Source organism: Eutrigla gurnardus (genome assembly GCF_963514095.1).
Source record: "Eutrigla gurnardus genome assembly, chromosome: 4".
Classification (NCBI taxonomy): Eukaryota; Metazoa; Chordata; class Actinopteri; order Perciformes; family Triglidae; genus Eutrigla; species Eutrigla gurnardus.
This window is the reverse complement of record NC_139918.1, coordinates 30,966,446-30,981,537: the sequence shown is the minus strand read 5'-3', so window position 1 is coordinate 30,981,537 and position 15,092 is coordinate 30,966,446. Positions and strand designations below refer to the sequence as shown.

Here is a 15,092-nt window from a genome sequence, read left to right as displayed (position 1 = left end):
AGTAATGTAAAAAGTATCGAAAAAAGTATTGAAAAAAGTTATGAAAAAGTCATGAAAAAAGTCGGGAAAAATGTCAGGAAAAATGTCTTGAAAAAAGTAAAGAAAAAAGTATTGAAAAAAGTATTGAAAAAAGTATTGAAAAAAGTTATGAAAAAAAGTTATGAAAAAAATTAGGAAATAGTTATGAAAAAAGTAATGAAAAGGGTTATGAAAAAAGTAATGAAAAAGTTACGAAAAAAGTCATGAAAAAAGTCATAAAAAAGTCATGAAAACAGTAATGAAAAAGTTAGGGAAAAAAGCAATGAAAGAAGTTATGAAAAAAGTCATGAAAAAAAGTTATGAAAAAAATTAGGAAATAGTTATGAAAAAAGTAATGAAAAGGGTTATGAAAAAAGTCATGAAAAAGTTACGAAAAAAGTCATGAAAAAAGTCTTAAAAAAGTCACGAAAACAGTAATGAAAAAGTTAGGGAAAAAAGCAATGAAAGAAGTTGTGAAAAAAGTCATGAAAAAAGTTATGAAAAAAGTCATGAATAAAATTAATGTCTCAAAAAGTAATGTCGAAAAAAGTAATGTCTCAAAAAGTAATGAAAAAAATTAATGAAAAAGGTTATGAAAAAAGTAATGAAAAAAGTAATGAAAAAAGTAATGAAAAAGTAATGAAAAAAGTATTGAAAAAAGTAATGTAAAAAGTATCGAAAAAAGTATTGAAAAAAGTTATGAAAAAGTCATGAAAAAAGTCAGGAAAAATGTCTTGAAAAAAGTAATAAAAAAAGTTTTGAAAAAAGTTATGAAAAAAGCAATGAAAAAAAGTTATGAAAAAAATTAGGAAATAGTTATGAAAAAAGTAATGAAAAGAGTTATGAAAAAAGTCATGAAAAAGTTACGAAAAAGTCATGAAAAAAGTCATAAAAAAGTCATAAAAAAGTCATGAAAACAGTAATGAAAAAGTTAGGGAAAAAAGCAATGAAAGAAGTTATGAAAAAAGTCATGAAAAAAGTTATGAAAAAAGTCATGAATAAAGTCATGATTTAGAATGTCTAAAAAATTCATGTCTCAAAAAGTAATGTCTCAAAAAGTAATGAAAAAAAGTAATAAAAAAAGTAATGAAAAAAGTCATAAAAAAGTCATGAAAACAGTAATGAAAACAGTAATGAAAAAGTTAGGGAAAAAAGCAATGAAAGAAGTTATGAAAAAAGTAATGAAATAGTTATGAAAAAAAGTCTTGAAAAAAGTAATGAAAGGGGTTATGAAAAAAATTATGAAAAAGTCATGAAAAAAGTTAGGAAAAAAGTCGCCAAAACACAAGGAAGTAAACAAAACACAGCTGCGTTAATTTCGTAAAAAAATAATTAACGTGTTAAATATTTCATAATTAACGCAAGGATTAATGCGTTAATATTGACAGCACTAGAAAAAAGTTATGACAAAAGTCATGAATAAAGTCATGAAAAAGTCATGATTTAGAATGTCTCAATAATTCATGTCTCAAAAAGTCATGTCTCAAAAAGTAATGTCTCAAAAAGTTATGAAAAAGGTTATGAAAAAAGTATTTTCGTAAATATTTCATAATTAACGTAAGGATTAATGCGTTAATATTGATAGCACTAGAAAAAAGTTATGACAAAAGTCTTGAATAAAGTCATGAAAAAGTCATGATTTAGAATGTCTCAATAATTCATGTCTCAAAAAGTCATGTCTCAAAAAGTAATGTCTCAAAAAGTTATGAAAAAGGTTATGAAAAAAGTATTTTCGTAAATATTTCATAATTAACGTAAGGATTAATGCGTTAATATTGATAGCACTAGAAAAAAGTTATGACAAAAGTCATGAAAAAAGTCATGATTTAGAATGTCTAAAAAAGTAATGTCTAAAAAAGTAATGTCGCAAAAAGTAATGTCGAAAAAAGTAATGAAAAAAGTAATGAAAAAAGTATTGAAAAAAGTAATGTAAAAAGTATTGAAAAAAGTATTGAAAAAGTTATGAAAAAGTAATGAAAAAAGTAATGAAAAATGTCTTGAAAAAAGTAATGAAAAAAGTATTGAAAAAAGTATTGAAAAAAGTTATGAAAAAAGTTACGAAAAAAGTTATGAAAAAAAGTTATGAAAAGAATTATGAAATAGTTATGAAAAAAGTCATGAAAAAGTCATGAAAACAGTAATGAAAAAGGTCATGAAAAAGTCATGAAAAAGTCATGAAAACAGGAATGAAAAAAGTATTGAAAAAAGTATTGAAAAAAGTATTGAAAAAAGTTATGAAAAAAAGTTATGAAAATAATTATGAAATAGTAATGAAAAAAGTAATGAAAAGGGTTATGAAAAAAGTCATGAAAAAGTTACGAAAAAAGCAATGAAAAAAGTCATGAAATAGTTATGAAAAAAAGTCTTGAAAAAAGTAATGAAAGGGGTTATGAAAAAAGTTATGAAAAAGTCATGAAAAAAGTTAGGAAAAAAGTCGCCAAAACACAAGGAAGTAAACAAAACACAGCTGCGTTAATTTCGTAAAAAAATAATTAACGCGTTAAATATTTCATAATTAACGCAAGGATTAATGCGTTAATATTGACAGCACTAGAAAAAAGTTATGACAAAAGTCATGAATAAAGTCATGAAAAAGTCATGATTTAGAATGTCTCAAAAAGTCATGTCTCAAAAAGTCATGTCTCAAAAAGTTATGAAAAAGGTTATGAAAAAAGTAATGAAAAAAGTATTGAAAAAAGTAATGAAAAAAGTATTGAAAAAAGTATTGAAAAAAGTATTGAAAAAAGTAATGAAAAAGTCGGGAAAAATGTATTGAAAAAAGTAATGAAAAAAGTATTGAAAAAAGTAATGAAAAAAGTATTGAAAAAAGTAATGAAAAAAGTAATGAAAAAAAGTAATGAAAAAAATTATGAAATAGTCATGAAAAAGTCATGATTTAGAATGTCTAAAAAAGTCATGTCTCAAAAAGTCACGAAAAAAGTCATGAAAACAGTAATGAAAAAGTGATGAAAAAAAGCAATGAAAAAAGTCATGAAATAGTTATGAAAAAAGTTAGGAAAAAAGTCACCAAAACACAAGGAAGTAAACAAAACACAGCTGCGTTAATTTCGTTAAAAAAAATTAACGCGTTAAATATTTCATAATTAACGCAAGGATTAATGCGTTAATATTGACAGCACTAGAAAAAAGTCATGGCTAAAAAGTCATGAAAAAGGTTATGAAAAAAGTAATGAAAAAAGGTATGAAAAAGTTATGAAAAGAGTCATGTCGAAAAAAGTCATGTCGAAAAAAGTCATGTCGAAAAAAGTTATGAAAAAGGTTATGAAAAAAGTAATGAAAAAGGTATTGAAAAAAGTAACGAAAAAAGTATTGAAAAAAGTCATGAAAAAGTCATGAAAAAAGTCTGGAAAAATGTATTGAAAAAAGTAATGAAAAAAGTATTGAAAAAAGTAATGAAAAAAGTAATGAAAAAAAGTAATGAAAAAAATTATGAAATAGTCATGAAAAAGTCATGATTTAGAATGTCTAAAAAAGTCATGTCTAAAAAAAGTCATGTCGAAAAAAGTCACGAAAAAAGTCATGAAAACAGTAATGAAAAATTGATGAAAAAAAGCAATGAAAAAAGTCATGAAATAGTTATGAAAAAAGTTAGGAAAAAAGTCACCAAAACACAAGGAAGTAAACAAAACACAGCTGCGTTAATTTCGTTAAAAAAAATTAACGCGTTAAATATTTCATAATTAACGCAAAGATTAATGCGTTAATATTGACAGCACTAGAAAAAAGTCATGGCTAAAAAGTCATGAAAAAGGTTATGAAAAAAGTCATGAAAAAAGTCATGAAAAAAGGTATGAAAAAGTTATGAAAAGAGTAATGAAAAAGTCATGAAAAAAGTCATGTTGAAAAAAGTCATGTTGAAAAAAGTCATGAAACAAGTCATAGTATAGTATGTCGAAAAAAGTTACATTGAGATGGATAAATTTCCAAACATAGAGATCCATCCAAAAGTATTTCACCATACAATCAGGGATCAGGAAGTTAACTACACTGAGCTTTGTATCATCCCTCAGTGTGCTACACAAAAACTGTCCTCCAGCAGGTGGTGCCATTACACCGTTCTGCATTTGATGACATAAAAAAAGAAATATGTGAGAGCTGGTATGAATGTGTAAAATGTTGTCTTGCTGTTCGGTCAGAGCTTACATATCTGCGCGTGGCTACCATGAAACACTGCGTCATGCTCTGTATGTATAGATATGATTCCAGATGAATGATCCACAGACATCTGGACTGCAGCTGTTACATCAAATGGCTGCTGCTCCTCTTAAACACAAGCAAAGACGTTGGTGTCTGATTAGATACGCGGGCTTCTCAGGACTCTCAAGATGATATGAATTCATGATGGGTCTTTTTTATTTTTCCAAACACTTGCTGACAGCACCTGGTGTCTGAAAAGACTTGGGTGTAGTGAGTCATCAAGCTTACTATTTCTGTCAAGCAGTGAGAGGATGTGGAGCCCTGCAGATTTTCTTTTCTTATGCGCCGAAAGGGAAAACTAATAGGTGCGTGTGTGTGTGTGTGTGTGTGTGTGTGTGTGTGTGTGTGTGTGTGTGTGTGTGTGTGTGTGTGTGTGTGTGTGTGTATTGGGTGCAAGGTGAAGAGTGGAGCATGAAGCCTGAGTGGGTGTGAAAAAGAAACAGGTGGGACACACTCGATCTCATAAATCTTCCTCAGCGGTCACAAGGGTTCACTTTGACATATTCTTCATGAGTGCTATCAGGAGAAGAGCAGCTGTGGCTCTCGGGGATCAAACCATTACTGCAGCACCAGCAGACCTCCGAGGGCACGGGTGAAAAAACAGTGGCGTTGATTTGTTTCAATGCATATTTGAGAGGATAAAAAGACATTACAGCCATTGAGTGATCTCCAATTTGGCCTTTGCAATATAAATGCTGTAATGCAGAACTTGTCAGCCTATATCTCGAGTTGAGGGACCGGTGCTAAATTATTAAAGGCCGTAGTATTGATAAGCACAAACATACAAGTGAACAGCAGAGAGGCCGCAGTGACTTTAGTCAAAGACACTATCAGGGATGCAGGACATATTTCCATTGTGTTCCCCTGCAACAGCATCATCAATGTCATGCAAGTTCATTTTTACGGTAAACATTGTTTGTTTCTGGTGTGCGTTAATACATTTACTTAGTGAGATTTATTTTGTGTTACAAAGTCTTGTAAATAAAAACAGCCTGTAAAAACTACAGCAGATGGAGCCAATTGCATTGTGTAAAATAAAACAAAATGCCATAGTTAGTTCCAGATCCGCAGGAAAAAGGAAATAAAAGTTTGGATAAATCTTTGAAATTCTCGGTCTCGTTCAGACTCTGGCGTTAGCAGCCAGTCAACAGACAGCAGGAGGAAAAGGTAGAGATGCAGCATCTCGGGAGGGAGGGAGAGAGAGAGAGAGAGAGAGAGAGAGAGAGAGAGAGAGACAGAGAGCATCACAGCGTGCTACAGTCCCTGATGCCAATTACCGCTGTCACCCATCTGCTTTGGGCATGCAGTGAAACGTGGGATAAGTGACCTACTTGTGACAGTAGTGTGACTGCAGTACTTCTCCTCTCATCAACAAACCAAGTGCTCCTTCCCCCGAGGAGAGGCAGACATCGGAGGGAAATAAAGATTTTTCTCTTAAGATAGGGTTGCATGCATAGTGTTCACTGTTAATTATATGCCATCAACATGTGTCACGTGACTCTTAGTATAGATTTCCCAGAGTAAATAGAGTTTATTTGCATGTTTAGGAACAGATGTGCAGATAATCAAGACAGTAGAAAACTGATGTGCTTTAATATCTTCTATTACTATATATTTTATGTTGTTGGAAGTTTTCTTCTGTTATTTCTCTTTAGTAATGCAACTCACATGCACCACTTTACTTTGTCCACCAGGTGTCACTGTATGTCCTCTTGTGTATCATTGTTAATGTTTTTCGTTATTTGTGACTGTTTATTTCTCTTAACGATACATTTTTGGCACTACATTACATTCTGTCATCTTTATTGATGCATCAACATGTACACAGATCCTTCAATGTTGTGGGAATTTAAATACTTCATTTGGCCAGTTTAAACCGTAACAATGCATCATATTTTATAAACTGATTATTGTTTTGTATAAAAAGTGATAACTTGAATGAATACAGTAATAAGTACAATACTTCTCTCTAGGATTAGCCTGGAGGTATAAATGAGTGTAGGATTTAAATGTAAAGAACTACCTCAATGTAGCATTACAGTATCCTCCTCATAATCATAAACTGTTCACCTTTGACCCCAGCTTCGGCCTCCCCTGTGACGGAGGGTGGAGCTCTACCTTTATCCGGTCTATGACTGCAGATTTTGTGATGTCCTCTTGCTTACATTTTGTTAAGTCTCTGGAAGTACACACACACACACACACACACACACACACACACACACACACACACACACACACACACAGAGACAAATGAAGAAACACACAAGAAAGTGATGCAGGCTTTTAGCTCGGAGGAACATAGTGTGTATATACAATACAAAGTGTGTGTTTGTCTGAGTTCAGCAGCACCTGGTCTGCTTGGAGGGATAGATGCGGCGGGGCTGAGTGACTCAGCATAGTGATTCATTTATAATTGGAGGCAGCGCTTCAAGAGCACGCGCACACACACACACACACACACACACACACACACACACACACTTATTTAGGATGGGTGCCCTTGTCAGATGCGGGACTGCCTGAGTGAGCCCGAATGCTGCCTGCTAAAGAGGTTGAGATGGAGACAGAGGAAGAAGGCAGACGGAGGAGGAGAAATTGCAGCATGTGGAGTGAGAGAGATCAATGGAACTGAACAGCAGCAGCCCAAACGAGGAGTCGCCGCTCTTCAGCACACTGGGGTTATTAGGGGACGAGCTAAGGAGAGAAAAGGCTGTCCAGTTGGTAGAACACGTGCATGTTTCTTTCCCCCAATATTAAATGAAGCAACATCTGGTGCCATGTGGGCCAGCAGGTCAGGTTTTGCCCCACAGCCTCCAACTGTGTCGCTGGCTGATGACATCATGTGAAATCACTGCATGAATCAACAGCTCTGCTTGTTAACAGCTGGAGGGAGCGTTGTGAGTCAAAGCCCTGTGGAATTACATTCAGATAGAGTGGCAGGTTCATGATCTCTGATGCATTATGAAGCCTGGCAGGCTGAGTGTGGTTCCATGAGAGACATATTTGAATTGGATGTAGCTAATTAGCTGTGTGGCTGTGTTTTTGCATAGACCTTTTTGGTTTTGAAGCTGGTTTCTTAGTAAACTGGTGGGTTATATGAGCCCTGTTCATGTGGAACGCAAGCCAGCAGGATCTGCTTTGTCTCTGCAGCCGCCACACAACTTATCCCCGCAGGAAATAAAAGACTTCCCAACAACACTGATTTCAAAGAGCGTCAGCTGGTCACTTTCAGCGGTCAGCGATGCAGATTGGCTGCTAAAACAGAGCGGCTCTGCTTCAATGTAAAGGTCATTGCGTGTTTAGAGAGGCCGGCTGGCCCGAGTTGTTAAAACAAGTTTGGTCCAACAATAGGCTTTCTGTCAGCTCATTATTTTAGCTTCTTACGAAACACCATATGCCACGAGGACGAGATGTTGTAACACCGGCTGCAACAAACAGAAGGCGAGGAAGAATGATGTCATTGCAAAATGCAGCTAAAGTACAAACTATACTGGCTCTGTCCATTGTGCTGAAATGAGCATTCCACATATTTGCTGTTGACACACAACCAGGACCATATATCATATTATGTCTTTTCTAGTTATTAAAAAAAACATATATGATGACGTCATGTTTGTTTTTGTTATATAATAGTGATGAAAATGTATAGATTTATCTTATTTGTAGTGTCTCCACGTTTTGATCGATGACTTCTCTTACCCACCTCTGTTTTTGTACTTTCTTCTGCTGTGGGCACGCCGGTGATTCTGTATCTCACTTTCATAAAGTAGTGAAACTCACAAGGGACACGTTAAAAGAAACAGTCGAAATCAAACAATCAGAGGCTGAGATGTCCTGAATGTGAGTCTGTATGAGGCAAGCTCCAAAAACCTTAGAGCCTACATTTCCCATAATGCAACCAACTATTTTTTGTGAGACTCCTGTCTACATCTTCACGCTCCATCCTCCATTTTTGTATTTTATCCCAATGATAACATCATCAGGGTTATTGTGGTTTAGAGAGTATCAACGTGAGCAGCAAACTGTCTTTTACTGTCCAGTTTGTGCAGACTGCGTAGAGCGGAATGCCCCTTTAATGTCTTTTCCCCAGACTCTGTTAGTGCCAGCATTTACTCACGTCTATCACATTCAAATGTTCACTTCTAGTTATGTAAGAACATTAAGGGAAATGTTGAAGTAGGGAAACATAAAAATACCTCTCAACGTGTTATATTATTATGATATTGCATAATTGATGCAATAACATGCAAACAACACAGAGAGACTCTTCTGTACACTCAATATAAAACAATACATCACATCTAAGAAACTCATTAGATCTAAAACTAGAGGTGTCAGATAAACACCAGTAAATGTAAATACGTGAGCACCGTTTTCAACTCTTTTCAGGCGCTCGCTGCTGTGAAAGAGCAACATGACTTGTGTGCAACATGACTTGTGTGCTACATGACTTGTGTGCTACATGACTTGTGTGCTACATGTGAGGATGCTGCTACAGCATCACCTCGCTTCACCAGGCTCACGATACGTTTCTCTGCAGTCCTGAATTCTCTCCTCCGAGCCTCGAACCCGCCTGCCTCCCTGCAGTTCCACCTCTCGCCCGCTGATGTCGCTCTTGCTCCTCTGTCCCTCGGAGTCCCCGTCCACACAAACACGCGGCCTCGCGCGCACGCACGCGCTTCAAACCCGGATGGATGACTTCACCGTTCTGCCCGGGTTTCCTTTATGATCCCGGGATCTCCCACTTCCCTCACCAGACATCAGCCAGCAACACAGGCGAGCACAGCTCTCTCTCCCTCTCTCTCCCCCTCTCTCTCTCGCTCTCTCGCGCGCGTCTCTGCCTGCAGCCGCAGCAGATCCAGAGACCACAGAGACCACAGAGACCACAACAACACCCGGATCCCAGACCCCGTCCTCAGCGCGGTACACCCAGGACCAGGAGAGACACAACCAGCTCGCACCGCAACACAAACGTGGGATTTACGGCTCCGTTCAGCACATAAAGCCACCGAGGAAGTCTTGTTTCTGCTTCTTCTTGGTATTAATCTGCGCGGGAGATCCACAATGTCCGAGGTGCTGCCATACAACGAGGGGAAGATGAGCGGCTACGGGGCGGACAGCGAGGTCAACCAGATGTCCTTTAGCTGCGGGCTGCAGGACACGAGCGCCTTCTTCGCCTCGTCGCAGGCCAAAAGACCCCCGAAGCTCGGACAGATCGGCAGAGCCAAGCGAGGTAAAGGATGCTTAGATGGAGGGTCTGCATGCTGCTGTCATGTATGTGATAGAAAATATGACTCACATGCTCTATATCCCATTATAGAATATTTGATTGTAAATGTAAAATGCACCATGTGGGGAACATTCACGGTGTTTACATGTGCATGTAAGGACACACCCATGCTGCATCTCCAACAACAGTTAAACCTTTAAGGATACACCATAAATAAATATTAAAAGCCTGGCTCGTCGCCGTCACCGGGAGTTGTTTTCACCGACCTTGAGTTGGGGATTTGCAACATGGTTTATGACCATAAATAAGAATCCGTTGCCCTTAGAATAAAACCGGAGATAATAGAAATGTGTCATCGTGTCATCCATCTCCCCTCCCCCACTAACCGCTGTCTCCCCCCTTCTCTCCCACCACAGTGGTCATCGAGGACGACCGGATAGACGAGGTCCTGAAGGGGATGACGGACAAGTCCTCCCCCGGCGTCTAAAACGTGAGCGATGCCTCGCAGACTTTTTTAATTTTTGATCACCGATTTGAAGCACTTGTCGGCTGTGCATGTTCGAGGATTGCAGGAGGAAAAACGACGGCACGAAGCAGCGATGACGGGGTGACGACAGGCGATGAGAAGAGAAAAAAAAGATGGCAAAGATGGGAGAAAGGGGAGGAGGAGGAGGAGGAGGAGGAGGGGGGAGGAAATGCAGAAGGCTTAGGAGAAATGAAGAAAGACGAAGAAAGAGAGAAAGAAAGAAAGAGAGAGAGAGAGACTCTGGAAAAGACCAAGAATTATCATGGGATTTGCTGGCGATTCTCCAAACGCATCCCGATTTTAAGTACTGCTGCGCGGCGGGAGGTTGAGATGGCGGACGGCGCTCCGTCTCTCAGCCTCCGCTGACTTTAATGATGAATGAACTTGTCATTACTTCACACGACCATCTCTTTGTTTTTCCTTTCCAACAGCGCTGTAAGCAACTAAATACTGCAACTGGAGGCTGACGCTCAAATCCCAGCCCTATGTCAATAAGTTGTACAGTACAGTAGGTAGGCTAATCTCAGACGCCCCCCCCCCCCCCCCCCCCTCCCAGGCTTCGCTTTGTTGATTCGGCCGACGACGGTGCATTCAAGGGAGCTGTCCTTTCAGCACTGGTCCTGCATTCCTGTTGCTGCTATCGCTTTTTGTTTTTTTCTCCAAAACAGACCAACCAAACTCTCGTCTGCTAAATAGAGGCGACCCATTGTATGTATAAACATATATCCGAGGACGGTGCAATGTTAATATTTTCATGTAGTAGAAGCCCTGTTTGTTTTGGGCCCTTAAAGAGCCACAGATTGAACCTGAACCACAGGCCACTTTCTTCTTCTTCTTCTTCTTCTACTACGTCTATTAGCCATCAGTGGTTAAAGGTGCAGCGTGGCACCTTCATGTAGCCGATTTACACCTGCACATATCTTTTATCCCCTCTATATATATTTTTCTTTTTGTATTTTCAAATGATATCTACAGAGGCCAGCACAGAGGTGGAGATTAAAGTATATGTTTAAAAATAATAGTCATGAAAATTGATGGGAAAAAAATAATTATGCTTTCCATAATTTGGTTATTTTTTTTAATTTTCGCAAATTGTTTGTGTTTTTGCCTTCTATACGTTATTTTTCTCCATCTATTTGCATGAACTTTCACTCCGGTGCCAACGCAGGTGCCACTACTCTTACCCTGGCACGCTTCTTTTTAACGAAAGTCATATTTGTATTTTTATATCTAAATATTTGTTATTTAAATGATATGCTAGTCTATCGTCTTACAATTCATCAACAAAAATATTTCTACTTCAGAGAGGATGTATAGAATGAGACGAGGCTTCATGGAGGCGAAGCTGCGTTTTTGGTGGATCGGTCTCATTCTATATCAAAGGTCGGGCGTTTTTTAAAGACTAACTGAATGTGTCTGGGGTTTTTTGCACACATCAATGTTAAACTATTATTAAGAAATCGTATACTGTGACTTGAGCTTCGTTGATGAATTTGTTAGAAAAATGGCAGTTTTAGAGTATATTGCACTGTTTACGAGTATCCTCAAATAACACGTTGTTATTTGACCGATTTTGGACATTACAGTTTTTTTGTTTTTTTTTGTTATTTTGTTTATTTTGTACCATTATTTTAAAGAAAACTGGATATGGTTTGTTGTGCATGAAACCTTAATATTTTCAATAACGAAACATTGTTTTATGAAGCAAAAAAGCAACACAAATGTCATGACATTCTAAGAATGAGTCATTGTATATTATGATGCCATTTTCACTGTATTTGGTGAATTAATAAATGGTGAAAGAACATGGAAATGTGATTCTTTGTTGGCGTTTGTCCCAAGAGAATTTTAACGTCCAATTCAATGGAAGATGACACATAATAGGACCAACATCAGAGTGGTCTGGGCCTTTTCTGTGAATATAAGTAGGAGAAGGAGAACAAAACAATACATCACCAATTAAAACATAATTACGATCTTTTAAAGAAACAACATACATGTAGTTGCTTCATGAGAAAACAAACGTCTCCTCATTTCTATGGAGTCAGTAATCGTGACCTGAGTGACAGTAAATACGGAGTTAAAGAGCGGAGGAAGGAACAGTGATCCACCTGTTAAGCTGTTAAACAGCTCGATGGCAGCCTACACCAGTGGATCCATGAAACCACGGATCCCTGGGGATCCTCCGCTGGTCACATGATCGTCTACCGTCGTCTACGTGTGTCCTCATACAGTAGTCTGCAGGGCTGCAAACACTCGCCAGGAAAAATCGATCTCATGCACAAAAACAATAAACTATTAACGTGATCTATTAGTGTTCCCATCCATTTATTCATCAACACACAATGGCAGAAACAGAAACACACTAAAGATCAGCATCACAGACATTTTAATCCTATTTTTTTGTGTGGATTATGTGGATATTTCTTTCTTTTTTGTTTTAGCAAATCCCAATTTCTGCTTTACTTTTCTACCTGCAGAAGAAGGTGCAGGTACCATGGCTGGGAATAACTGGTTTATTATATCAAATCTTTGGAATAAGGTGAAACTGTCAGGTGGAAGAATACTGTGCTGTTTGCTAACAGTGCAAGTCAGGAAATGGTGCCAGCTGACATCACCGCTCTTCCAGCTGCGATACACAAACCTGCAGTGTCGAGGCAACTCAGTAGAAATTCATTTTCTCATAATCTCACTATAATTTGACTGGAAATCACGTTAAGAGACATGACAGATTGCCTCTAGTAGTAGTAGAGTATGAGGACGTGTCTCTAAAAAGCATGCTCTGACAGCGATGATGATGATGATGACATCACTGATCCGTGTTCGTCTCTGAATCGCACTTCAGTCTAATAACAGAACATCAACAGAGCGTCATCAGTGTAACCGAGCACATTCCCATCAGAGGGATTATTGACCGTCCTGATAACATCAGCCAGGCAGCCAGCGAACACATAGTGCTATCGATCATGTTGTTGTTGAGGATGGCCTGTGTGTGTGTGTGTGTGTGTGTGTGTGTGTGTGTGTGTGTGTGTGTGTGTGTGTGTGTGTGTGTGTGTGTGTGTGTGTGTGTGTGTGTGTGTGTGTGTGTGTTCCTGGAGCTGTCTGCGGTCATGACAATTGCACTTTTCACAGTAATGGGCGGCCGGAACCGGACCGACATATTTGGGCAAATATTGATCTGTATCAGCTCGTTGCCACGCCTCCCTCGCCATCACAACATGTGACTTTACCAGTAATGAATTCAGTCTCATGGCCAATAGTGCTGCAGCATTGCTCTCCCTTTAGGGTTCAATGCTAGTTTGTATTTTACATTCTTGTCAGTCTAAAAGAATCCTACAGTCTATTCTTTAAATGAAATATGTCGAGACAATATTGGTGTTGTTTTATCTTCTATTATAGAAAACCCCCATTTGTGGTCGTATGTCTTCACCAATCAGTCAAGTTTAGTTTATATCCGTCTGCCCAAAATGTCATGATGTCATCATTTTACCCTATTAGACATAGATTGTCATGATTAGCATATGGATTCTTGAGTTGTTTTTTTGAGGTGACCTTGACCTTTGACCATCAAAACCACTTCATCTTTGTATCCAAGTGGACGTTTGTTCAAATTTGAAGAAATTCCCTGTCAGATGTTCCTGAGATATTGTGTTGATGAGAATGGGATGACAGATGGACATAATGCCTCCAATCATAGTTATTAATAGCAGAACAAGTATTGTCTATGCAGCCAAAGTGTGCGACATTGTTGTCCACAAACTATTGAATTACACATAAATTGTATTGGATGACATAGTGCTTTATTAGAATGAACAAAGCCAGTGTTCCAGTTATTATATTATATTATTATGTGTTTTACTGCTTTGCCAGTTTAGTAAGACCTAATAAGCTGCACCAGCTACCCCAGGCTTTGGCTAGAGACTTTTTTTAATAACTTTTATGTAAAGATGTCGTTTCATGGCATTTTAATCAAATTTGTTGACCATAATTCAAAGATCCAATAACTCTGGATGTCTCCTCTAAATTCTAACTCCAGATGTCTGACTGGAAGATCTCAGGCAACAAATAACGAGCTGCTGCCCTCTGATGAGATCCAGTCATCATCTTTGCAACTTTGGGGGTCTTCGTGGCTCCGAGGAGCCGACCTGGCAGACGGGCCGGGAGCACAGGCCACACCGGGGGTCAACGCAGACACGGAGGAGATGCCTCCCCCGGCCATCAGTCGCCGTGTAAACACACAGAAGCCTGTGTGGAAATAAAAACATGGCCGACATGTCTGTGTGTCAAACAAAGGCGATGCTGAAGCAGACAGCTGCGGACGCTGAGTGCCATTGTGCCGTTATCTCTCGCACACACGAACACAACTCTCGGGTCAAACGGAGCGCGTGCAGCGAGGACAAAGAGCTTTGATCCGTTCCACTCTTGCAGCGTCCTGAGTGGACGTCCATTAATATTCCTCCTACAGTTACATAAGCCCGCCATACAGTATATTATGCCATTATGCTGCCCTCAAGGGAGATGGGCAGATATATACAGCGCCGTTTAAAGCAGCGGCAGTGCTTTTCCTCAGTCCTACTTTTACTGCAGATGAGTTCCGTCTGACAATGATGGCTGTTGATTCCCTCCATCCCGGCTGTGCTGTTCCCAGGCTGCAGGTTAGAGCGAGCTCACTTCATAATTATGTCACGATAAAGTTGCACTCGTAGAAGTGAGCAGCAATATTTTAGTTTGCATCTCGCAGATTCAGAATTTTTTTGGTTTCGTCATCCAAATAAGTTTGACTAACTTGACCACATTGTATTTCTTGCTGCATTCTCAGCTCTGCAGTAAACAGAGGTTCAGTGTTGCTGCGTCAAACACAAACACACACGAAGATCAAACCCAGGGATGTTGGTTTGGAGCATGCAGCGGACCCTTTTTTTAGTTGTACGAGCCCCTCACATAACACCCACACACACCGAAGCACTCAGGGCCAATCGATGCAGACAGAGAGGGCCGGGTGGTGGAGAGAAGGGTGACTGAGAGTAAAAGAGACAGAAAGGCCGAGAGAGAGAGAAAGGCATTGAGCATGCAGTAGATTAGTGTTGTTGCTGCCCT

General features: G+C 38.5%; 1 protein-coding gene and 1 long non-coding RNA gene across 2 annotated transcripts; one reads left to right on the top strand and one right to left on the bottom strand.

The window, feature by feature from the left end:
- Positions 1-9,050: 9,050 nt before the first annotated feature.
- camk2n2a (calcium/calmodulin-dependent protein kinase II inhibitor 2a) lies at positions 9,051-11,802 on the top strand. The gene is made up of 2 exons (XM_084008403.1): positions 9,051-9,472; positions 9,886-11,802. Exons 1-2 carry the CDS (start codon positions 9,304-9,306, stop codon positions 9,954-9,956), a joined length of 240 nt encoding a protein of 79 aa, XP_083864529.1. The 5' UTR covers positions 9,051-9,303; the 3' UTR covers positions 9,957-11,802.
- LOC311012768 lies at positions 11,582-13,104 on the bottom strand. Its single transcript, XR_014597070.1, has 2 exons — positions 12,164-13,104; positions 11,582-12,125 (listed from the first exon to the last, which is right to left on the bottom strand). It is a non-coding gene; the product is annotated as an uncharacterized lncRNA (long non-coding RNA).
- Positions 13,105-15,092: the final 1,988 nt, after the last annotated feature.